Source organism: Thunnus maccoyii, chromosome 10 (genome assembly GCF_910596095.1).
Source record: "Thunnus maccoyii chromosome 10, fThuMac1.1, whole genome shotgun sequence".
NCBI lineage: Eukaryota > Metazoa > Chordata > Actinopteri > Scombriformes > Scombridae > Thunnus > Thunnus maccoyii.
In genome coordinates this window covers 6,217,819-6,242,614 of record NC_056542.1, presented here as the reverse complement: position 1 = coordinate 6,242,614, position 24,796 = coordinate 6,217,819, and the positions used below count along the sequence as shown (strand labels likewise).

Sequence of the window (24,796 nt, the reverse complement as noted above, 5' to 3'; positions counted from 1 at the left end):
AAATATTAGTGAGCCATTCTGAAAGGATAAGGTTTGTGATTTGCTATATTTTTCTTACTGTTGACAAATCTCAACAGTAAAATGGTTCCACTTACAAGTAATGTGTGTGTATCCAAAGCCTGATATATCTTATTGCTCTGTGCTGTAGACCTCCATTGTTAAAACTACTGATAACATATCAGTGAGCCACACCGCTGCACTGGATGACATGTTCCTTCATTCTGAAGATTACAGTCACATTAGTTTGTTCAGAAATGGTTCCAAAGACTAATGACAGCGATCGTGTTTTTAGTCTCCGGAGAGTAGTTCTGTATGAGGGAGACCCTACTGAGCATGTGCTGTTCTGTTTTCAGCTTCCCTAGCTTGTTGTGCTACATATCACAACCTCTTGACTGTGTACTGAAGTTCTTTGAGAAATTTATAACGTAGTACAAAGTTAAGAGGTTGTGATATGTAGCACAACAAGCTAGCACCAAGAACTTACACAGAACTACTCTCCTGAGACTGAAAATGTGATCGCTGTTATCAGTCTTTGGAGCCATTTCTAAAAAAACTACTGTACCCAAAGTCTTAGTGGTGAAGGAACATCATGTCACCCAGTGGAACAGTGTGACTCACTGACATGTTTTCATAGTTTTTGGACAACAACAGAGATGTATCAGACTTTGGATACTCATACTTGTATATCAATTCATTGTTGGTTTGGCTCTACACATGAGATTTGTTGACAATATGAGCAATTGCCAGCCATATGCTTTAAAGATGTATGTCTTCAGAGGGAATGAATCAGAGATGAACAAACACATTGTTGTCTTTTGGTCTTTTCATGGCATTTGTTGATAGTAACAAAGCTGTAGAATATTGCTAGCATTGTGCTTTTAGTATCAGGACTGCAGTTAGATGAACTGTAGGAAAAAATATTTTGGAAAATTCAATGACTTTCAGTGGATAAATATGAAGGCAAATACTAATCTGTTGCAAATGTTTTCTGTTTGAACACATCATCAGAAATTCATAGCTCAACAATGATGTAAACTTAATTCATTTTAGATGTTTATAGGCACCTTTTACATCAGCCTGGTTATTAATGAAATGCAGGGATCATTTTGACATATCACACAAATGATTCAGAGGTTGATAAAAATTTTAAAAAAGCTGCCATTACGCTGCCAAAGGTGAAATGACTGCTGGTTTGTTTTTACTCCCTTTTTTATGTTAGATTGAGCCCCGCAAGATCTAATTCTCATTGATGGTCATATCGATTGTCCATCTTGAGCGACATTTCCTCGTTGCATTAAGAGAGATCCTGGGCAGAATTCCCTCACCGCCTATTAGGAGACTAGCATTTCATGTAAAGGTGAAGGCCATATCCTTCTACACTGGGATCAATATGTCAGCTTCTCATCCTCTAGGCGGATCGCTTCAATAACCCAATAGATCATTAAATAGCTGAGGATATGAGCACGGCAGCTCAGAGAAGAAGAAGAAGAAGAAGAAGAAGGATATTTAAAAATGATAACAGGTCATGGTTGATATTGTCAGGTTGTAATAAATGGACTGTGGATAATGACATTATTAAAAAAAAAAAAATCAAATAATGTTCATTTACTGTATTTCTTTCCCAACATTGGCGTGCTCTTTGCCTCTACATGTTTAACTGTAGTTCAAACTAGTTTAAAGAAAGAAATTATAAGGGATCAAATGAGTGCATATGAAACATAAAATCCCCACAGGGACTCATAAAAACAACTCCCAAAGCTCCTCTTCCATTCTCTCATTTCGCAGTAATCAATCATACTAATAGATTAAACATAAAGTTAACACACCTGAAACAGAGTAACTGCCTAGTAACTGTGATCTTACTCTGTGAAAGATCAGTAAAAGCACACAGTTACAGCTGATGTTATGGCAAACATACATTTAGCAGACAATGCTTACATTGATTAAGTAATAAACTTAACAGATGGGTGACAAATTACAGGGACTTAATAATGTGTCTTGAACAGCTTCTGCAGCTCTACTGGAGAAAAACACCAGAATATATTCCCTCAGCCGGTGTTTTGATGATGATGGTGGAGAACATATCGCTCCAAAATCTGCCATATGTCTTCAGTTGGATTGAGATCTGGTGACTGTGAAGGCCATAGCATGCAGCAGGTGTCTTAGAGATCCATTTACCAAATTTTTACCGTAACAAAGGTCCAGTAAGGATGCATAACATGATGATATCTCATGATAATGAATGATACTCATCTCAGTATTATTAGAAGTGACACCTTTGTTATGTAACCAAGTCCTTAAACTTGCATTAAAAGGAGTGATGGCCAGGTGGAGACACTGGTGTGAGTGTTCATTAGTGAGTTCTTCCCTGTATTCATTGTTAAAAATTTTTGAGTTTACAATTATTCTGCTGGAGGCTTGAAATGACGACTTTAACTGGTTCAGTTTTGTGGTTTTTACCTCTGTGTTCTGGGGATAGTTTTGGTCAAAATGGGCATGTTTGATGTTGTAGTGGTGGTTTAAGTTACCACTCTTGCCATTTGCCACTGCTTCACTGCAAATCAAGCACAATGGTCTTGTGTTTCCCTCTGGCAAAATTAACTCATATTTCTCAAAATGTTCTCACTGTCAACCTCTCTTTTATGTTTGTAATAATTCCCCCTGTTCATACCAGCCATCAAGTGAAGGGGGAAAAATCCAGTCCTCTTTCTGCGAAAAAATGTATTAAAAGATTCATCTGAAGCTAATATAAACCTTCAGCTTTCTAGATCAAATCTAGTCAAATCAAGTTAATATCTTTAAAAGTCTTTTTAGTGCCAAATTCCCTTTTTTTTCATTAGTATTCTTCCAGGAAATCACTGTCTTGGGAAACACAAAGAGGAAATTTTGTACTAAAAAACAGAAACATTGGAAGACATCCACTTGATTTCAATAACTAAGATTGCAGAGGCCTCATACTAACTTTAGATCAACTTTTGTCCCCCATCACTTACATCGTAAGCACATTCAGAATTCATCAATATGAACAGGAGGAACGATTACAGCCAGCAAAACCCGGGTCAGTGTTCATATGGGCACCTGACTATAATCTTAAGACAGATGTGAAAAAATTATTATCCTTTAACTTGGGAGTTTCTAAAAACAGAAGATAGACCGCATACAATAATCTAAAATCAACTACTAGAAGAGATTATCCACCAGGTGTGTCTGGGGTCATGTATAGTCTCAGTGATCTTTCAGGTGTATAAATTATTGTAACCGAGCATCCCCCTGGGTTCACCTAACTGTATAAACTTAAGGTAACAATAAACAGAGGGATAAGTCAAAACTTCTCAACTTAAACATTGCTATTTATTTAGAATATTTATTTAGAATTGAATCTAACTCAATTGTCCCTCCTGGCTCCCTTAAAGTGAAGCTAACAAAAAGGGGGATTTATACTCATATTGTGCCTCACATTAGTGGTTCTTAACATATTGGAATTAATCTGCAGATGCTCCAGTTCAAGATGAGACCAAACTTTTCCATGGATGTCAGTTTTTGAGCCACGACATAGGCCAAAATGTGGTCTACAACAGACCATGAATGCCTTTTGCTGCAGTCTTCACTTGCAGGTCCTACTGACCAGTAAAGAGGAGTGAGGAGTTAGCAGTCAATGGTTATACATGTTATAAAATAGGTTTTTCAACAATTGTGAATCGCAGCCACCACAAGAAGTCCTTGAGCATACATTCATAAATGTGCACAAAAAATATTCGGCCGCTGGGTCCAGTAGTGTGCGAGATTAGCTGCGGACAGATACACACATGGATACACATGACCAAACACACAATCTCCTCCAGGCTTACACCTGGCGAAGATAATAATGTATAAAAATGGATCTCACTGTGAGCTGGCATGGGTTCAAACCCTTGAGTGTGTTGAGCATCTGGCCACACCCCAATCAGTGATGTCACAGCAGGTGGTTTGGCTTTAACAGCTGCTTGAAATTACAGGCAGTGACATCACTGATTGAGGCATGAACAGATTGAAGCCACAGAGAGCAGCAGCAGCAGGTTTTTGCACCATATGTGATTCTGTACGGACGGCGCTGCTATAAAGAATAGAGATACAGTAGTGACTACATCATCCAACCAAATTGTCATTTTGGTTCTCTGTCGCTCTTTCATTTGAGGCTAGATAAATATAATTGGCTTGTCTTGGTTTCAATAGAGTTTTACAGTCCCATGATGGTCTGATGATGTGATTGTAATTCTGTCATGATTAACTTCTGAACACTTCTACCGTTTTGTGCAAATTGGCCCAATCTACAAGCTTTTATGAGGTTTTTCAACACGCATGATCTTTTCATGGTGCATGTACACACACACACACACACACACATGCGCTCTTACTGTACTTCACAGATGTTATCTTCTTCTGTTAAGTGAAAACATTTGATAAGGTGTTTAGTGAACTCACCATGAACGTTCTGCACATATGTACCGGGGACTAACACCATCTGTAGACCTGTTAATATAACACATCATTAATATTCACACACCTGTTTCTGCTCCTTCAGTTTTCACAAAATCCATCCAGTCATTTACATATTCTGCATACTGTGATGTTTTCGTGATGAATATGACAGTTTCATACCAGTATTAAGATTTTTACATGTATATGTATGCAGCAACTGCTGTGTATGTTATGTAATTTACAGTAGAAATATTGAATCGCTACATGTAAATAATTAGTTTTCCCAATACTAATTCATCTCCACAATTGAATGTATTTCAGCATACAGTACATTTACTGTATATCACTACAAAATGGTTTATTATGTATTTTGTTATCATTTTGTGAGACAGAAGGGAGTGCACATTTAGGACCTTGACATGTTCTGTGGTCACAATTAAGGATTCTGTTTTTTTAGTTTCAAAAAACGCTTAACAAGAAATTGAGTAAAAAATATGGAAATTTCCTGTAAGAAGAAGGCAAGAAGCAAAGGTTCTCCAGAACAAGCATCAATTATGTGTTAGGGACACATGTGCTGCGTATCATTAAGCTCTGTGTGGAGACTGATCAGTCTAATACTTACCGTTTTATTTTATAATAGAAAATACCTGCTATAACTTACTTTTAAGCTTTAGATTTCCACTTGTCAAAAACAAAAATTACAATTACTCAATGTCTTTTTTTCTATTTCTTCTCGACCTTGCTTGCAGTTGTTTTATTTTCACAGAGGTTCTTTGAAATATGTCTCAATGTCACTATAATACTTCGATGTAACGCAGGTGCTGCTTGAGAACAAGGTGTTGATGATTTAAACGAGACTAATGACGGGACATAACAGCACCATCTGCTGTGGACTGTTTTTCACTCCCACACACAAGATCTGGAAGCTGAATGAAGCTTCTTGAAGCAACGCAGAGCTCACATGCTGCACATTCCAGGGTTTCATTTTGCTTCAGGTTTTTTTTTCTTATTTCGACTGTGAATCAAAAATGGAGACTAGTAAAGCAAAATTACACATGTTTTATTGCAGTAACAAATGTAAAATGATACACAGTGTTGCGCAATATTTCAAATCACAAGTGAAATTCATCAGTACGAATAACATTAATCGTACAAAGAGGTATATGTTGCATAGTCAAGGCAATAAAATAATAATTTACACTGTGGATCAGCTGAAATATCAAAATGCTGATTGATTACTGTAGTGCTTAAATTAGCCCTTAGTTAGCACTAAGTTATATTAAATAAAATAACGGATGAAATATAGAGAAAGAGAAATTTATCAGAAGAAATTCATCATTTGATAAAAAAGTGTTGAGTACATTGCCTTGATAATAATCATACAATCAAACAGTCTTCAAACAGTGCAGTTGTTCCTAAAACGCTGAGTGACTCAAGCAGAAGATTACATCTGTTGAATCAGTTCATGTGTTTTCGTCTACAATAAAAAAAGAAGAATCTGACAGAGGAGCTGGATAAAAGCTGCTGCTTTGGAATTATGTCAATTATGACTTTACTGACATTTTTACGGACAAAAGATAAAATTCCCCCGCCCATCGCAGTCCTTGTTGGCAGCATGTGAATCTGTTTGCACATCTCATGTCGACTCAGACGGCCTTCTTCTTGATTCTGAGCAGCTGAGAGACGCTCTGCAGACCCCAGTACAGCAGAGAGAGGGAGACAAAGGCCTGGAAAAAACCAACAAAGATGGTCAAGATCAGAGGTTTTATATGAGTGTGTTTCATTCAAAGGTGAGGGTTGTGACACCTTTTCGAGACTCAGAATGTGGAAATGTTTCTGATTTAGGGGAAATGAAAACTGTTATTTAAGCATTAAACACAGTGACGACACTGAACTCTGAACAACAAGAGTAAACAGTTACAGACTCTGCTCAAACTTTTAATACTTCTAGGAGAAAATTTGATTGGATTATTACATAATGTTGAATTCATATATAATATTAATATAATTTTCATCAATTAGTCGATTAATTGTTTTAGAAAATTGTTTAAAAAAAAAAAGGCCATGAGAATTTATCAGACCCCGAGCTGATATATTTAATTGGCTTGTTTTGTCATGCAAACAGCTCAAAACTCAGTTTACTATAATATAAGAAAACCAGATAATATTCAAATGTGAGAACCAGTAAAATTTTGGCATTTTTTCTTAAGAAAATGAATTGATTGTCATTTTCATATCAAAATTGTTTCTGATTAAGTTTCAAATAATTTTAGGTCTAAATGTCTGTCAGTGCTGCCACCTTTTCTGCAGCCTTTGAAACCTCAACTTTACCTTTTCCTTACAATTTTTCTAATGATTTAGTCATTAATTATGTATCTTTTTTTCCAAATTAATTATTTAATTCAAAAGTCTGATTTATTTTAGAGTTGTTTTAATGAGGCTCACCTTGCTTCCTGGAGCTGCTAACACTAAAACAATTTCAATGTTTCATTGCTTTGCACACTTAAAGTTAAATGTTTTCCTTACTTTAATTCTGACCTTTTTGATTAAACCATGTGACATAAAGATATGGATATTTTGGTGCACGTCTAGGACACTGAAAGCACTACTGATTCTTCAGACGGAGGGGGATAAAAACCCAATATCAGTTCCTTTTAATACTGATGGACTATAGATTTATGCACTTACTGTATCAGTTAAATTGTAAACTGCAAAAGTGGTTTTCACCGAGCAAAAAGCAAGCTGGATTGTCATACCATAAAAAATCTCTGCGACAAAAATAAGTCATAAGACTTGCAACAGGTATCATTTACGAGCAGTTAACATGAAGGTAAACACTGAAAGTGAAGCTCTAATTGAAAGAAAACAGTGAGACCCTCCAGATGCAGCCGGTCTCAGGATGATGTAGAAAGTGGGCTCTAAAGGTTAAGGAGCTGGTCTTCTCCCCCGATGCTCTCGCTGCGGGGTCAGAAGGGTCACCAATATGGAGGACCACGCTGTTAGGAGAGCGGGGTTCTGCCAGAAACAGTCCTCGCCTCCACCCCTCGCTGCGTTCTGGCCCATAAACTGCATCCTACATTGCAAGTCAAGCCAAAACCAGACCGCTGTCCATCACAGGCAAAAAGCCTGATGGGAAAAAAAGCAACGTTTCCCCTTCTGGACACGGCAGCTGTTTTCCTTTGAGAAAGAGTGCAACACAGACCTCCTCTCTCTGCTTTTCTACCTGCTCTGAAAACAGCCTCCCTGCAGAGAGAGAATAAAAGCCAAACGACAGACGAAACTAAGGAAAAGAAGGGAGAGACTGAAAACATGTCCGCCCTCTTTTGTTTTAGTGGCCCTGATCCTTAAAGTTTCCTTAAATTTCCACTTCAGTGTTGCCACAGAATTAAAGAAAATCCAAATTTTGTTTATATAGTTTTAAACTCCAAACCAATCAACTACGAGATAAATATTAAGACTATAAAACTGCATTCAAATCCGTGGTGGAATTTATGAGTATTGTACTTAAGCACAGTTTTAAGTAAATTGTATTTTACTCAAGTATTTCCATTTTATGCTACTTCACACTTAAATATTGTACTTTTTTACTTCACTACATTTATCTGACAGCGGTAGTTACTCCTGTAGTTAATAAAACAATGGTGTGTTTCTAAAATAGGTGGTATTTTTATAGATTAAACTATGTAATAATATCAAGCTACAACATTAAAATGATGTTTACACTTACATATATACATCAGTAATAATAATCTTTCATCTTATAACAAGATATTTTTCATGTTATGATGACCTATTTTTCTCATTTCACACCTGATAATTACATTTTAACAAGAAACTTTTCTTTTCACAACCATGTGTTGCTAATATTTTGTCCACTCCATTAACATACATGAGGGGAGCAGAATATTAGGAACACTTTTCAACATATTGCACTCCAGTTGACCACCACCACCCACTATGACCTCAATGATAAACATAAAGTATGTGCATGTACTGTATGTATATGCTGGATTAATTATCCAATCAGAGGACCACAAAAACTGGGTCAAATGATGAACTGAACACCTTGAGAATACACACACACACACACAGAGGATTATTTGCGGTAAATGAGTAAAGAATGCATCTTTTCTGAAACAAATCTGCACTCTCAAAAGATTAGAAAAAGACAAAAAGGTAAATAAAGGCAACCTGACAGAGATTATAGGCCAAAAGGTTGTATTACAGCAGTTAGCTTGTTTTCTGTGCAATGGTGTCGTATTTTTAGGATTTTATCCAAACACTTGAATTAATTTTCCCCTTGATCCTCATAATTATGTCTGTTTTTATTTGATTGCACTTCTCAATCTCTGTGAAGCTCTCTGAGCAACAGTCGCTGTTTTAAATGTGCTTTATAAATAAACTGACTTGATTTGACTTGACTAAGCAAGGCTGTGGTGGTGTTTTCCAATGTTATTTAATGCAGGTTATTTAAAACAGGTTTACTAGAGGTTACGGGTAGTGTAGTATCTCACACGGAGATCAGGAATAAAATCCAAAATTAAAATTTGACATTTGGCCTCTACTGGAACTTACTGGATAAATTTGTTTCACCACTTACTGCTCCTAGTCCGCTTAATACAGCTTAAACAGGACGGCTAAAAAATCTACATTCCCACAAGGAAAAACAGATGGAAGATCACAAATACATGAAGTTACATTGTGTCCATCTCAGAGACGGATTGGGATCGAGAGTGAAGCGCCAGCTTGGCAGAAACTCGCAAATCACATTTCACTCAAACAGACGGAAACATGACAGAGGTTTCTATCAAAGCCGCATGTAGAGGCAAAGGAAGGGCACCTATTTTTCTCTGCTCCCATCTCTCCCTGTTCGCCCCACTATGCTACATTTAATGGACTCTGTAGGAAATCCATGTGGGACAGATTACACAGTGGAAGGAAGCGGGTTTGATCGTCTACAAATAAGCACTACGGCCAGACAGCACCGGCTCCTAAAGTAGAGATCTCAGCAAATCGACTCACACTCACTTTGTTTTGGGGAGAAGGCACTTTGTTAAGGGTGGTAATAGAAAAAACCCACGAACATGTGGTTTTTGTAGATTTTCCTCTGCTTCTTCGTCGAGCTTTATTTACACAGGTACGACGAGGAAGCCTTGCTCAAGAGCAGCTAAGTGTGGGCTGTGTTAAATAAAGTTTAAATAATATTTAAAAAAAACATACTTTCAGGCCAAGTTTCATATGAAGAAAAGCACAGAGGACAAGAGGTGATACTGTAGTTTATACTTTTCAGCAAAAAAGCCCTACCAAACCTACTGTACACTACCTGCTCAGCTCCAAACAGCTGACAGACAAAGTTAGCGACTAGCTGGTGAACATAGCGGAGCATTTAACATCAAAAGAGACAGATATTTCCCTCAAGAGATGATGGACATGCAGCTTTAAATCTGCATTAGCTGATTTTTTGGCCACTTGGGGGCAGCAGAAGCAAGTTGTGAACACACCACTGACATATCATCAGCTTATAAGTCGATAGGCTATGTTGCACTTGTTAGCAAACAGTTGTTTATTTAAACTGCAGCAGTTACGCAGCAACATCATCATTATTTTGAAGCAGAGTTTCTGCCCACCTGGGAACTGTAAGTCCAATATTCACTCTCTTTTAGCTCTGAGGGAAATATCTGGTTCTTTCGCTGCTAAATGCTCCACTATGTTCACCAGCTAGTCTACAGCTAACTGTGTCTGTTTGCCGTTTGGTGCTGAGCAGATAGTGTACAGTGGGTTTTTGGAGCTTTTTCTCTGAAAACAGCTGCCTGCTGCGGCCGAAAAACGATGCTATGAGCGCTGAGAGTGAACCCAAAACAGTAAAGTTGCAGCTGGATAGCTAAGAGCTGAAATTCCCTCGAGCCGAGCTGCAGAGTCATGACGAGCTACATTTGAAATGACACATTGTTATTTGATACAGTATAAAAAAATATTGATAATAGCTGCTTTAAGTACCTCTGGGCAAACATATTATATAATTTGCTCCACTAGTGGTCAGGAGCTGTCTTTACGTTTCATCCAGCATGTGTAATAAACAGTGAGAGTGATACTCAACGGTCATTACCAGGTTATAGCCTTTTAGCAATGATATTGTAATATTCAGATGTCCTATTATAATTCGAAATTATACATGCCATATGAATTTCCTGAGATGAAATGCTAGTTTAGATAACTAAACAGCTGCTACGTCTAAAAAAATATGTCTTTGTTTTGTTTTTCAGTGAAGAGTTTCAGTGTCCCATGATGGTGTAAACACTGTTAAAAACTGTGGCTACACAAAAATTCTGGGGAAAACGCTGAGTATTTAAAACGGAATCAAATATAACATTAAATATGGATACAAAAATATCTGCAATAACCTTTAGAGAAACTCTGGTCCAACTCTACATTAACCAGAGTCATGTGTGTGCTGTTGATGGATATGAAGCATCAAGCAGATACGTCAAACACCCCAGGGTGCATTTTGGTGCCCCAGGCAACTGTCTTCCAGCCTTCGGCGGGTTAACATGGCAGAGCCTCAGCGCTCTCCAACGCAGCTGCACTCGTGATTGAAATGAAAACAAGGCAGAATGGCTGCTGTCAGACGTGTGATATATGACCTGTAATGGGATGTTTCCAGAGCTCCCTCTCCATATGGCTGCCTACAGTCCACCAGACCTGGACTGAACTGTATCGGAAAATAATTCAGAGCTTTTTGTTTTAACCTGGCTGCAGTGCCAGAGGAGGGGGAGTCTGCTGCATCAACATGCTACAAAAGCTGGTTAAAATAAACCATAAAAAATATTTGTTAATACTCTTTGTTCCAAAACTACAATGTGGAGCAAGTCAAAGAGAGAAAGAGACAAAAAATGCACTCCTCACATATGTGCAATCTGAAGTTTCACTTATGTTTTTTCTTTTATTTCTGTAAGAGAATCTGGTTGTTTTGCAACTTATGCAGCACCTCTTTCGTATACGTAGATAGTTTTTCCTGTTAGAAACAAAGCTAAAATCTGGTTTAAAAACAGTTTACACTGATATATTCCTATAAAAACTACTCACTTCAGTGAAAACCTGTAAAAAAATGACACTTATATCAACACTTAAAACAACTGGTAAAGGAAGGTAAGAATACATAACATGTACACAAACATATACTGTGTGACATTACACTGTAAATATACTGTTAATCCTATCACAAGTTGTGTTTCCATCTAATTTTCAAGTGAATAAGCAAACTTTTCAAATGTTGCAAAAAAGAAAATGTGAATTAAGCGCGTTTCCATCATCTGGTTTGAAGTGAATAAACTAGCGTAGTTTGGTCAGAAGTTGGCGTTATAGGCTCCCTTACACATGGCTGTAATAAACAGAGTAGAAGAAGTAGAGGTTGCTAACAGGAAACACTTTGGCCATATACGAGAGAAAAATGGAGAGAGGTCTTCAGGAATTTGTTTCAATTGGGCAACTTGTAATTGCTCTTTCATGTCAGCTGGTATTGGCCATTTTTTAGTGTGTTATGGGAATATCCGGGAAGACACCGACAGAGGAAACAGCTGAGTCAAATGTTCGCTACGTCCCAACTTATTTGGCAAAGGTGTCTCTATCTTCCATTTAGCTTATTAACTCTTTTCAAAAAAAGCAAAAACCACCTTGAGCAAGCGTAAAAATTGAAGTTTTTTTTCTCAAATTTTGTCATTTCCATCACCCTTTTCTAATGGGATACTTCAAAATGTGCATAAAATACGTTGATGGAAACACGGCTACAGAAACACATGAAACAGAAATGCATGTGTACACACACACACACACACACACACACACACACACACACACACACACACACACACACACACACACACACAGGTGCACCAGCACACACATCATATAGAAACACAAAGTCCTAAACAGGCACACCTGCACTTATGCACAGGAACATGTGTACCCTCACACACACACACACACACACACACACACATACACATACACATATATACTCGCACGTGTGCTCACACATACACACACGCACACACACACACAGGACTTCCTGTCTGCTCATTTGAGCAGATATACAGTCTCTGTGCGAGCGTTGTTTGAGCAGACTCAGGAAGGATACGCTAAGCAGGTTAACGTCCCACCAGAGAGTCAGCGTAGTGCCTGCTCTGTAGCACAGCCATGAGAAATATCGCCATCACACTCCCACGCATACACACACATACACACACGCACACACACACATACACATCGTGCAGCCAGACAAAACACATGTGAAACGGCAGTTGCTGTACGCTGAAAATGTAGCAAAACATTAAGCGGTCTGATTATATGCCAATTTAGAATGATACAGTTGTTTAGAGGTTTTCATTTTCACATCTGGTATTTGTACTCATTTACCATGTGTCTGCTAGAAGGTCACATGTAAGGTCAACGACGACTCATCCAGTCCATTACGCCTCATTGAAAACATGAGACAAATCCCTGGGAGTAACACTTTTCATATCTGTTCAGTTCACTCCAGACCCCAGCAGCTTGGCATCACTTCAGCCTCAATAAGAGAAGTCTTCACCTCATCATTAACCACAGTTCCCTGGGTGGCCACGCTGGTGGACCCGTTGGTGAAGAGTGCAGTAGTCGGCGGAGATTTGAAAGGCAGGGTGTTGGGCACGAGTCCAGAAAGAAGTGATGAAAGAAAAACACAAAAGAGGGAAGAGAGGACAGGAGGTTGCATTTGTTTTTGCCAAATCAAACCCGTTTGCATTTTCAGGGAGCAAAGAGAAGACTTCTGGGTTTTCTGTGAATTAGTTCAATGGGATTCCTAGGAGAAGAAGTACAGATGAATGAGTCTCGGAGGGCCAGTAAAAGGTGTATCTTTCCCCCGACTCCTTCCATCCACCCACTGATATTTATAAAAATGATGACAGTCTCTGTTGTGCATTCCTACTGTGGAATTTGCAGCCAACTGTTCTTGAAGTCATTCTGTGTTCCTACCACATGTGTGGCATTATGGTTACAAAAGGCGGTAATCAACAACAATCAGCTCAACAATCAGAAAAAAATGTCCGTCTCTCCCAGCTTGGTCCAAGGTGCTGACACAACAGTATAATTAGTAAATTAAGATATACTGCCCAATTTAAGTTTATTTGACTACAACAACGGAACGGAAATAGGAACAGGTCGACTCATTGACACACTTTTTTAGAATTGCTTTCTCTTGAATCAGTTATTCTTTTTGTTTTTACTCTGTGTTTCAGTAATTTATAGCTCAATTGTTATTATTACTGCATCAATTCTACTTTTATCTAATATTCATCTGGTAACTTTGCGTGTTTTTATGTCTTTGTAACTTGTTTTTTAAAAGTGCTATATTAAAAAAAGTCGTCTTTAAAGAACAAGAAAATCAGCAACAGAGATATTATTTTGACATTCAAGGATTTGGCTGAGCAGGCAGACAAAGAGGTCATGCGGCAGTACAAAAAGAAAGAGAGCAGCTCAACTTGATGTTTCAAAAAGAAAAGGAAGTCTATCCCGAGAGGCAGCTCAGGACCTCTGAGAGGAAGAAATCCATCACCTTAAAAAGCAGCTCCAAAGAGGAGAATACATAGTGTGCTGAGACCTTCACGAGTTCAAGCCGTAGAGAAGCTCATGCATTAAGGTAGAAAAGGTTCACAGATTTGACCAACTGGGTCCAACGACATATCACTGTGAGTGTCCAGATGCAAACTCAAAGTATCGGGGAGTCAGAACAAGGTGTTGAGGGCTCGCACATGGTCCCCGAGCCAACCCACACACCATCTCCTCTGCGGATGTGTGTGCAGTGTCAGCAATAATCATTGTGTACATACTAGTCAGTGTGGGAGTTGCCATCGGTCTCTGAGACTGTAGAAGGCGCTGTGGACAAATCCAGAACATAAGAACGCTGCTGTTGAAGAAAAAGGCAATTTCTTTGTTAAAACTTTCACAGGGGCTGCATGTCTCCATTGAAGAGCACGTGTGTTGTTTTTTTCTTGCCTCTTTTTTTCTTCTCGTCCTTAAGAATATATTGCTATCTGATCACCGTGAGTGTTTTGGAAGGAGACAGAGGAGTAGATGATTGGGTTGGGGATACTATAGACCGACAAGCCAATCATCAACAAGAAGCAACACACAGTGGCTAAGACCATGGTGTTTAAAATTTCCAGAAGCCCTTGCTGGGTCCACGTGCCAGCTGAAATATGTAATTGCAGAGTTTTGCAGGTGTGCCCGCAAGTTTGCAGAGCATGACGCAACAGCCGTGCAGTGGGCCTTAAAACGATTTGGAGGACATGACTTAAAAGGCAGAGAAGACAAAAAAAAAGGCTACAGAAGCTCAACATCAAGGTCTGAAAAGAAAAAGGATTTAAGGAGGAATGCACTGATCAATACACTGGAACAGTAATGTACACTGATCTCTAATAAAATGATACATGGACAGCATTTTATATCACTTTCATAACAGTTTTATTCTTCATTCTTATTCAGTTTTATTCTTTCACACACACAGTCACACACCAATGGCAGCGAGCTACCTCACAAGTCAGTTTCCTAACCATTGGGAGCAATTTGGGGTTTAATGTCTTGCTTAAACTGGTCACTTGATATGTGGCCAAGAAAAGTCGAGCAAAGAAAATTTTAATTGGGGAAAAAAAGGGGCACTTAGATCGGTATTCCTTATCAGAGAATACTTTGAGTTTAGATATTATAATGGGAGATCCAAAGTTGGATCTTCTCACAAGAAATATATAACCTTGGAGCTTCTCATTTCATCCTGTCAACTGATTCTTTGTCGATATTGAAAATACAGATTGGTGGAGCTTTTAATTTGTGGAGTATCTTTGCAGGAGGACATCAGGGAATAACATTATTATAGTTTAATCCATCTGTGACAGTGGCTATTTCCAATTTTGGAACCTTAGATCTGAAGTCTGCCCAAAACTCCTGACCCCCTACCACTCACAAATCCTGGCAGCAGGAGCCATTTTCCAGCTGACTCCAGGCAAGATACTGTAGCTTGAACTATTGTGAAAAAAGGACCATGAAAAATTTCATTTTACTAGAGTATCAGACGTGTGATTGTTAGCCAGTAAGCCAATGAGCGTGGCAGAGAAAGAGAGATTAATAAACTGAGCAGAGTGATGAAAGCTTGCACTGCAATAAAGATTGCTAAATTAATACAGTAAGCCTTCATTCAGCACTGCTCTGATAGATTTTATAGTAAAATTCTTTGACTTATTTATATTTGAACATTATGAAAGTCTTTTATCATTTGTTATGTTTTGAATTTGTGAGCAGACGTCTTTGGAAATCGCCGTTTTTAGTTCTATGAAATCGGCTTTATGTGCATTTTAGAAGAGTTAGAAATTATACTGTAAGAAAAAAAAAAAAAACAGCTGCTATCGTCAGGTTCAATCAGGTTCACATGCTGGCTCTGAAGCTGCATCATAAACTGGATGAATGTTGTGTTTCACCCATGAATTAAAGCACAAATAGGAAGACAAATTCAAAAGAAAGTGAACACTGGCCACAGAAACTAACTCCACAAAAGCCAAACTAAATACTGCAAGAGAACTCCCAAAGGGCCAATTGCTGTTGGATTTCCATAGCTTTACCTGGCAAGTGGTTTGACAACATAAACCAAGCGGTTACTCTTTGACGGGCACGATCCCCTGCACATTGAGTGATAATATTTCACACTGTGTACGGTCGACCACCCCGCTGTTTACTCCAACGGAACAGTCCTACCCAGCATTTCTCTTTCAAATCCCTCCATTTTCTCCCTGGGAGGAGATTTCCTTTCCTTTCCATTCCTGCGAGCTCTCAGATGATGTCATGCTCACCGAGTTTCCATAGCTCCAAACAATCCTGTTAACCTCAGAGCGGCTTCTTGCTACCACACATTCCTGCTTCAAAAAAAGGCCGCCAACCTCTCGCACCTGAGATTTAGCGGGTGGAAACAACGCAGTCAGATAACGGTGACCTCTCGCCGTTTGCTTTCTTATCTGCCCCGCTCATGGCAGGGACGGCGGGAAAGACGGGGTGGGATTTGCAATTTTTGTCGACAAGTCAGGTGATGTGTCGAAGATAAAGCTGCTTTGTGCTTAGGCCGGGCCTTTGTGTTTGACATGAACTTCATAATATTGTTCTGACCTCGTCTTTTGGCCATTGGGCATTTATGTTTCCCTTGAAAGCCTGACATAAAAAGAGCTTTTTGATTGGAAAACACTATCAGCTCAGAGCTGAAAAGATGGAAAGTCCAATGGGGTTTAAAAACTATTTAGATGACTTCTTTTTATATTTAGGATTACGTAGCTTTAGATTGCCTCTCATGTGTCAGACTTGCATGAGCTAATATACAATGTTTTGAACTATTTTATTACAAGGAAACATCTCAGTCATATTGCAGTAGTAAAGCAAAGCGGAAAAGTCTGAACCTCTCAGGCTTCCTATTCTTTTTATTTGGGGAATTTTCCCGTTTTATTTGATAATAATGAAAACTGTCAGAATGGATTTTAACTAAGAAAGTCAGCCTTAAAATACTTTGTACCTGAGCCAACAGGAAGCCCTGAGAAGCTCTCTCCTTCTCCACCAAAGACAAGTGTATTTTTACGAGCTCTCCTCTTAAATTACTGTGACTTCACCAGCAGTTAGTGGCCGTTTCGAGAGAATCGCTGCTTAATTACTTTGGGACATACAACGTCTAAGCTCTGCTCTGCAGCGTGTTTCCCTGAGCCTTCAGGCAAACCAGGGCCCCACACAGTAATACAACCATGTGTTACATCATTACAGTCCAAACTACACAAGTGCCCCCCTGACACAGAGTAGACAGAAATACATGTGGACACACACAGAGACAGGGGGTGGACAGAATAACACCACACATTATAGTGCAATCACGGACAGCATTTTGCGAGCTTTGTGAAGTTAAACTGTTGTTGACACATTGTCAGAAAAGTGCTGATTTGACATAATGACATAACGTATCTTCTGGTAGCCATATTGGAGATCCTTACTCAATAGCATCTTCTGACATCTGCTAACTACTGCAGCATCATCCTAAAAACACACCTGATACCATACCTAAAATATCTGGTAAACACTTGGCTGGTAAGGGGTATTTAAACAGAGCCTGCAGGCTAAGTGGCAAGAAATCAATAGAACAACTACGTTCAGGTTCTGGTTAAATGAGCTGATTTGTCTCAAGCTAAAATTGCTTTCGAGTGCGAGCTGATTATATTGCCATACAGGTTTTTAAAGACGAAATAGGAATTACAGCTTCTAGCAAAGAGTCACTAGACGCTGTTAAATGGTGTCATATTGTTGCTTTTGAGAAATTAATTTGATATAAAAGTTTGAAAAGTTGCTGAAAGTAGTGACAAAGCTCAGTGTTACTATAACTGACTCTACCTTTGTAGGCTACTTACTTAAACTTATCATATTACTGAATGGATCTACGGCCATGTAAACCTGAAGTTTAATGCACTCCAGTCACTCTAGGATGTGGGTAAGAAGTGAGCAACAGTGTTTTCTTGATTTTTTTTTTTTTTAACAAACTGCAACAGCAGGACAGTATAACAGAACCAGCATTACTCTCTTGGGGGTCACATCAGACTCCCTGATATACTGACGATTGCCCCTGATAAAAAAACTACAACAGGAACTATAATTACTGGAGGCAAAGGGGCATGACTGTATAGGCATATTAAATTTTACAGTTCTACAAATATTCATAGTATTCATAGTATAATAAAATAAGTAGTGGGGAAATAATGAAAAAATAAATCTGCAACAGTCCAACGAATTCATGTGAAATTATTCCAAATAAAAATATATAATGTACCACAGTGTATCGTATAGTTTAAATACACAACATAAATGATAACTTAATAAAATAATTAACAAAGGTGTAACAGGAACAGCAACTAAGGTTGCAGCTTCATCATAACAAATTCTTGTTAGTTATTTCTTATTTTCTTGTTAAATGACTTTATAATCAGCTATTATTTGTCAAATTGAGTGGAAAATTAGCCATGCTGATATTAGCATTTCACGGATATAGACACAGATTTTAGCATATTGTGTATGTTGGCCAATATGTGACATTTGCAATCCAGCAATGTCAAAGGTATGTTTGCATTTAGAAACTGTGTTACCATTAAATAGTTTGTTCAAAAGAAAACACTGACAAGTTTATTTTTCAACTGTGAAATGTCCCACGCAGTATATATCTCGGTCATAATTCTTCAATAATCAAATCAAAGTGATTAACTGTCAAATAGCAATCTCATTATCTGCCTCAGTAATCCAGTATCAGTATCCGGTATCAGTCTGGCTCTATTTGTGTACATCCAATTCTCCAAGATGGCACGAGCTGAGGTTGCTATGATCTATACACACAAACAGATGCTCATATTGGGTGACAGCACAGCACACACACACACACACACACATACACACACACACACACACACACACACACACACACACACACACACACACACACTCACAACACAACTCGCACCGGCAGCTATAACCTCACACAACCCCCCCGCCCCCTTCCTGCTCCACCAGCCCCGCTCATTCAAACGCAACACACGGTTGCCAGCCTCGTCTTGTCTGAAGCAGCGAGGCCTTCATGTGAGCCGCACAGACGTGGGTTTTGGGCGGACGAGTGGGAGGCTGGGAGCGAGAGGCAGCCCTGGTTTACAGGTCAAGCCTGCAGCTTTACAAGGGAAATCTCCAGAGCCACTATAAATACCACTGTGAGCTTTGAGGGTGCAGTATATCACACCACTGGGTTTGAAGGACCACAAACCGACCTAGTTTTTGTAGTTTTTTTTTTTTTTTTTTGTAGTCCCCCCCCTTTGCACAACTGTACAGTTGCATGGGCCTGAATACAATTAAATGTGAATTTCCCCTCCTCCATTTCGAGTGACTGTTAATTGATTGGCCCGACTTTAAAACACGCCCCCCTCTGCAACAAAGAGCTGGCCGTTCACCTCACGCGTCAGACCCATATATCATTAGAGTACCTTAAAGTTTGGGGGTGGTTTCACGTTTTTCCCCTTTGCTGTAGTTCTGAGCAAAGGGCACAAATATGTCAGGAACCATTTCAAGTAAATTGTGAGGATTTTCAATGAGCCCCACCTGCAAGCAAGACATTTATTCGGCTCAACCTGATGTACTGCGACTTGAAATGAGGCCTAATGATTCACTTACGGAAACGGCCGCATAAAACTTACAGTGCTGTCAAAGTGACACAGCCGTGCAGCATGTGCAGCATAAATCAGGACATTTTTGCTCTGAAGCTGATTGGATATGCACTTCATTTTAGACATGCTTTTAAAAAAATATAATTCATTCAGTTTTAGTCTATTTTATGGTGAGGGGGAAAAAAAAGAGAAGAAAACTGGGGAAAGTTGTCTTTTGAACACCTGAGCAGCACAGATGTGGAGTCAGAGGACAATAAAAGCAGCGACTCAGCGCTCACGTGCAAATCTCATCAGCCAGCTCTAGTTAGCGGCAGACAGCGCTAATTGGTTCCAGAAGTGTTGCTCTCGTTCACACTGGCTGAGATGGCAAGCGGCGAGGGCGGGCAGAGAGAGAGAGAGCAGAAAGAAAAGAGAGGGAGGAGGGCAAATAATGAGAGGTCAGCCGCCATCTACAGTTGGGCTGCCAGAGCCAGAAAGGCACGCCAATTTTATGGTCAATTGGGCGACGCATCTGGACTCATAGATCACAAGGCTGCAGGGCTGGACTTAGCACCCAGCTCACACACATTTCACACACACAAAACAGACCACACAATCACAGGCAAATACATACACAAGGTTCCAGACAACCATCTTATAATAATAAGATTTCAGTATGTCTATGTATAGACTTTATACTGGCATCACTGAGTCATCTTATTATAATAAATCACTATATACATTAAAACAATTCTTCATATTTCCTTCTGTTTCCAGCACTTGTTTAATTAACTTTCCACAATTACCAAGACCTGGAATGATTTTTTCAGAATGTTCCCAGACTTTTAAGATCAAGTTAGGATCTCTAGATACACTGCACTAACTTCCAAGTAACATTAAGTATCCCACTAATGTAATGCATCTTACTGAATGTGTGCAAAATTGGTCTATTTGTCTATTAGAGCGGCAACAATTAGTCGATTAATTGATTAGTAAATTGACAGAAAATAAATTTAGCAACTGTATTTTGACAATCATTTAATAGTTTTAGTTATTTTTAAGGAAAAATGCCGAACACTTGCTGGCTATATCTTCTGGAACGTGAGCTTTTATGCCACACATGATAGTAAACATGAATATATTTGAGTTTTGGATTGTTGACCAAACAAAACAAGACATCTGAAGATATCCTGGACTCTAAGACGAGCATTTTGCACAATTTTCTGACATTTTATAGACAAAACGATTAATAAATTAATCAAGCTTTATTGGCTATAGATGGTTATAGATGTTATTTTGAATTGCTACAGAGCAAAACAAACTGCAGGTTATTACCTCTGTTGGAACAGCCAGTGAAGGCAGCAGGGGCTTCACGTGGCCGTACCTCTGCAGTGTCACCATGACGACACAGCGTAGCATCTCCAGGACAGCAGCTGTTGGCCTGAACAAGAGGACACATCAACCGACAACATTACACTGAGGCTCAATGACATTTCATCTTGATTTGTTCACCTTACAGACCTCCCGGCTTCCACGTCGAAGACAAACTTTGCACTGATGATGTTACAGGAATAATGGAGTTTTTAATGGGAGAACCTTCAATTTACAGAGCTGATTGAGTTCAAATAGATGTGTCCCCTGACGTTTCATGAAGAGAGTCATGGTCTATTAGCAGGTCAATTCCAGTGCTACATGGCGGATATATGACAACAGCAAGTATGTTGAAGAGACTAAAACCCCATTCAGATGAGATACATTTCTCCAGGGGAGGTTGGATGATTTTAATAATATAATCTATCAGTTTTTGCATTTGCTGTTATTGAGTTTCATAAGTGCCGCACACAGTTTGAGTTCTGTGTGAGAAGACTAGTAGAAGGGTTTTTGTAAACCTGACAAGTGCCAACTCACTAACACTCATGTCTGTTCTCATTTGGGAACCTGAATAACCAAGGAAAAGTTATAATAATTTATGACAAGAGTAAGAACACCCAGCTCATCAAATGGGCTAAATGTCATATATTATCAGTCCCTCCAGGAAATTGCGATTTTACAATTGTAATAATTAACGCAAATTCAAGAAATTTCCACAATATTTGCGAGAGCTTGCAATTTTATTACATTACTGCAACTTTTCCGCATGAAACGGCCAAATCAGCAGACCGCTTATTTGGACCAATTGGTGCATTTCGTGTCATACTAACATGTTATCGCAGTGTGCGTTCAGCAAGGAGAAGCTACTACAAACCAAAACCTCCGAGCCTTATTTTTTTTGTACCACAACCAACGACTCTGCTGTTGGATGGATTTATTTTAATGGCATTATAGACTGATTGTAGTTGGTGCTATTGTTGAGGTGACAGTTTATGTAATAAAGGTTTACACATGGAACTCAGGTACAGTATTTTCTTTTTTATATAACTTTGAGTCCATGGTTCTCATATTCAGAAAATACATTTAAAAATTAACACTGAAATATAGTTGTTTCTGTGATATACAGTATGCTTTTTATCGAAGGAAGTGAAGACATATGACTCTTCATTGGTAGTAGTTTTTTTTAAAAAATCACTTTATTTTCCATTGCTTGCAATTAGAGATGTAACGATACACTCACCTCACAATTCGATAAAATTCACAACACGGGGTTCACGAATTTCTTGTAACTTTTTTTTTCAACAAAATGAGATTGACGACAAACTATGACTGAAACAGATTCCTTTATTTCTCAGACAAAAATACACAAAATATATTTTCTCTTCACTTTTCTTTATCAAAGTAAAGAATCCTTTTTTATTTCTGAGGTAGAGTATAAACAATGCAAAACAATGCATATGTCCTTTTCTTTGTGAAACTTAAAATATCTTTTGTCTTAAATAACAAAAAAACTAAAATTCACCAGGGACAGAGGTGACTGGTTTGGAGAAGTATGCTTTTGCTACAGCTGAGCATTTTCTTTCCACCACTTGAGCAGACAGCTTGTGAGGATAATGGATGTCTCATTTCTGTACTTATCCATTTCTGCCTCAATCCTACTGATGGACTGTGCTGCTGCTGGTTTAGTGAAAGTCCCTCCATAGAGATCTTCCAATGCTTTCTTCTTGGGAGGAGTTTATTCCAGCTCAGCTCCATATGCACAGTCTGTCTGGTCAACAGTCTGTTCTGCTGCAGGTGTGGGGCCACTGCTACCTGCCCCCCTCCACCGTGAAATGGGTCTGTAAGTAGCAGAGACAGAAAACACTAAGTAAATCTAGGTGTAACAGATACAGGGGTTTCAACTTGTTATCATGGAAGCAACACTTAGAGGACCTACACTTCTGGAAGACATTTAGAAAAAATATAGGCCATAATAAACCAAGTCATTAAAAAATCCCTGGACACATTCAGAGAGAGAGAGTAAAATAAATACCTCGTTGTGTTGCAACTGCACAGCTTTCTCCTTCAGCCTGTGGAACACATCTTGGCGCTGGTCTTCCTCTAGAGGAGGCAGAGTTAGGAATGTGGGGTCCAATGCAGTGCACTCCAGCAGGTAGTTGTATTTCCCAGTGTATCTGTCTGAAAGGTTGTTGAGTATATCTCTCTTCACATTGCTCACGGTGAGGGAGTCTTCTTCGTTGAATGCCATGCTATGCTCGATCATGTGCTTTAAAGGCACGTGTCTTTTTTCTTAAAGGGGACCTATTATGCTTTTCTTTATTTTCAGTCACACGGTATAATGTTACAATGTCGGATTTTCATATTAAATGTGACGAAAGTGTCAAAATAATGACAACGTACATAGAAATAATCCCTGTGAGCAAAAAGCACCAGCTTCAGACTGCTCTGAACACTCGGTTTCCAATGTTTTTTTCTACTTTCAGCCCAGGTTGATGTCAACTCATGACGGATTTATATGGTCATCTGCTCCACACACAGTGCGTGAGTTGACTGCTCCGCTCTGCTAACATTATGGCATTTTTCCATTGTTTTGGGGCAGTCACGCCGAGCCTTGACTCGAGTTGAGCTGGCATGCTGTGAGTGTTTTTCCATTATCCAGCGCAGCAAAGTAAAATAAATTGTTCACATCTTGGAGGTGTGTTGGTCGTCTGCAGCTCTTCATCTGACATCATCATCACTGTGGCTGTTTCTTCTTGTAATATTCCTCCCTGCATTATTTCTAACTGATCCGCTGAACAAATAGCTCCAAATATCTCCAGATCTTGTTGTGTCGACCGTTTTTTAGCACTGCTAGCAAAGCTCTGCTAATTTGGTGAGGAACATGTTTCACTTCATGTAAATTATTCACAGTAAATGTCCCATTATTGGGTTCGCATCAGCAGTAACTTAACACAACTCTGATACAGTCGGCAGGCTTCCGGAAAGCTGGCCAATCAGAACAGAGAACATTTATGTGAGAACAACATGTGACTCATCTCACAGACACTCTTGGTTGACTTTGTAACTGTCTGTCCAAATAATTCAAATTTAAATAAATCAAATTACTGGCAAATAATTGAATACAATATGGCCTATCACAGAATTACCTTATGTAATTTGGCTCAAATGCTGTCCAGAACAATGAGTTAATATTTTATTAACCATTTCTCCCCTGGAATGTTAATCTTGTCTGAATGGGGCTTAAGATGTCTGAGTTGGCATTAATTAATGTCAGCTCTTGACCCTGGGGTCACAGTTTGCAGGTGTCTAAGAGATGCAAGCAGCAAAAGAATGATTTTCCCTTCTCGGCTTGTTTCATTTGAATAGTTTTAGAAGCCTGAAGTTATATAAGTATCTAGTATTTCACAATGAAATGCATGGATTAGATAAAACATATTTGTGTGGTTGAACTGCACAAATGAAAACAGTGTAAAATGTAAGTCAGGAGTTCAGAACACAAAGTAGGACTTTCACTTTTTTTAAAAATAAATCAGGTTTGAACTAATTTGCACTCACACAAAATTTCTTTAAACTAACTTGAATAAAAGCCCATGTAGTTGACTGACAAGCTAACGTTACAAGCTATGTGCGTTTTACACAGTCATCAAACAGACGGACAATACAGTTTAGACATAGCCTTCAAATTTTACCATGTTCAAAAAATAGTACACATTCAAAGTCATTTTCAGTAAATTGACTAATAAAGT

The 24,796-nt window shown here is 38.8% G+C and overlaps 1 protein-coding gene across 3 annotated transcripts in view; it reads right to left on the bottom strand.

Moving 5' to 3' along the window:
* Positions 1-5,756: 5,756 nt before the first annotated feature.
* Positions 5,757-24,796, bottom strand: part of agmo (alkylglycerol monooxygenase) — a 56,563-nt gene continuing 37,523 nt past the window's right edge. Inside the window, exons 12-13 of one of the 3 annotated variants that reach the window (XM_042423520.1) lie at positions 21,015-21,120; positions 5,757-6,185 (exon numbers count right to left, since the gene is read on the bottom strand). In XM_042423520.1, the coding sequence (XP_042279454.1) occupies positions 6,105-6,185; positions 21,015-21,120 (187 nt within the window). In that variant the 3' untranslated portion in view covers positions 5,757-6,104. Of the gene's footprint in view, positions 6,186-21,014; positions 21,121-22,350; positions 22,889-23,082; positions 23,151-24,796 lie in introns of those variants that run through there. The other 2 variants (XM_042423519.1, XM_042423518.1) reach the window with 2 other exon arrangements.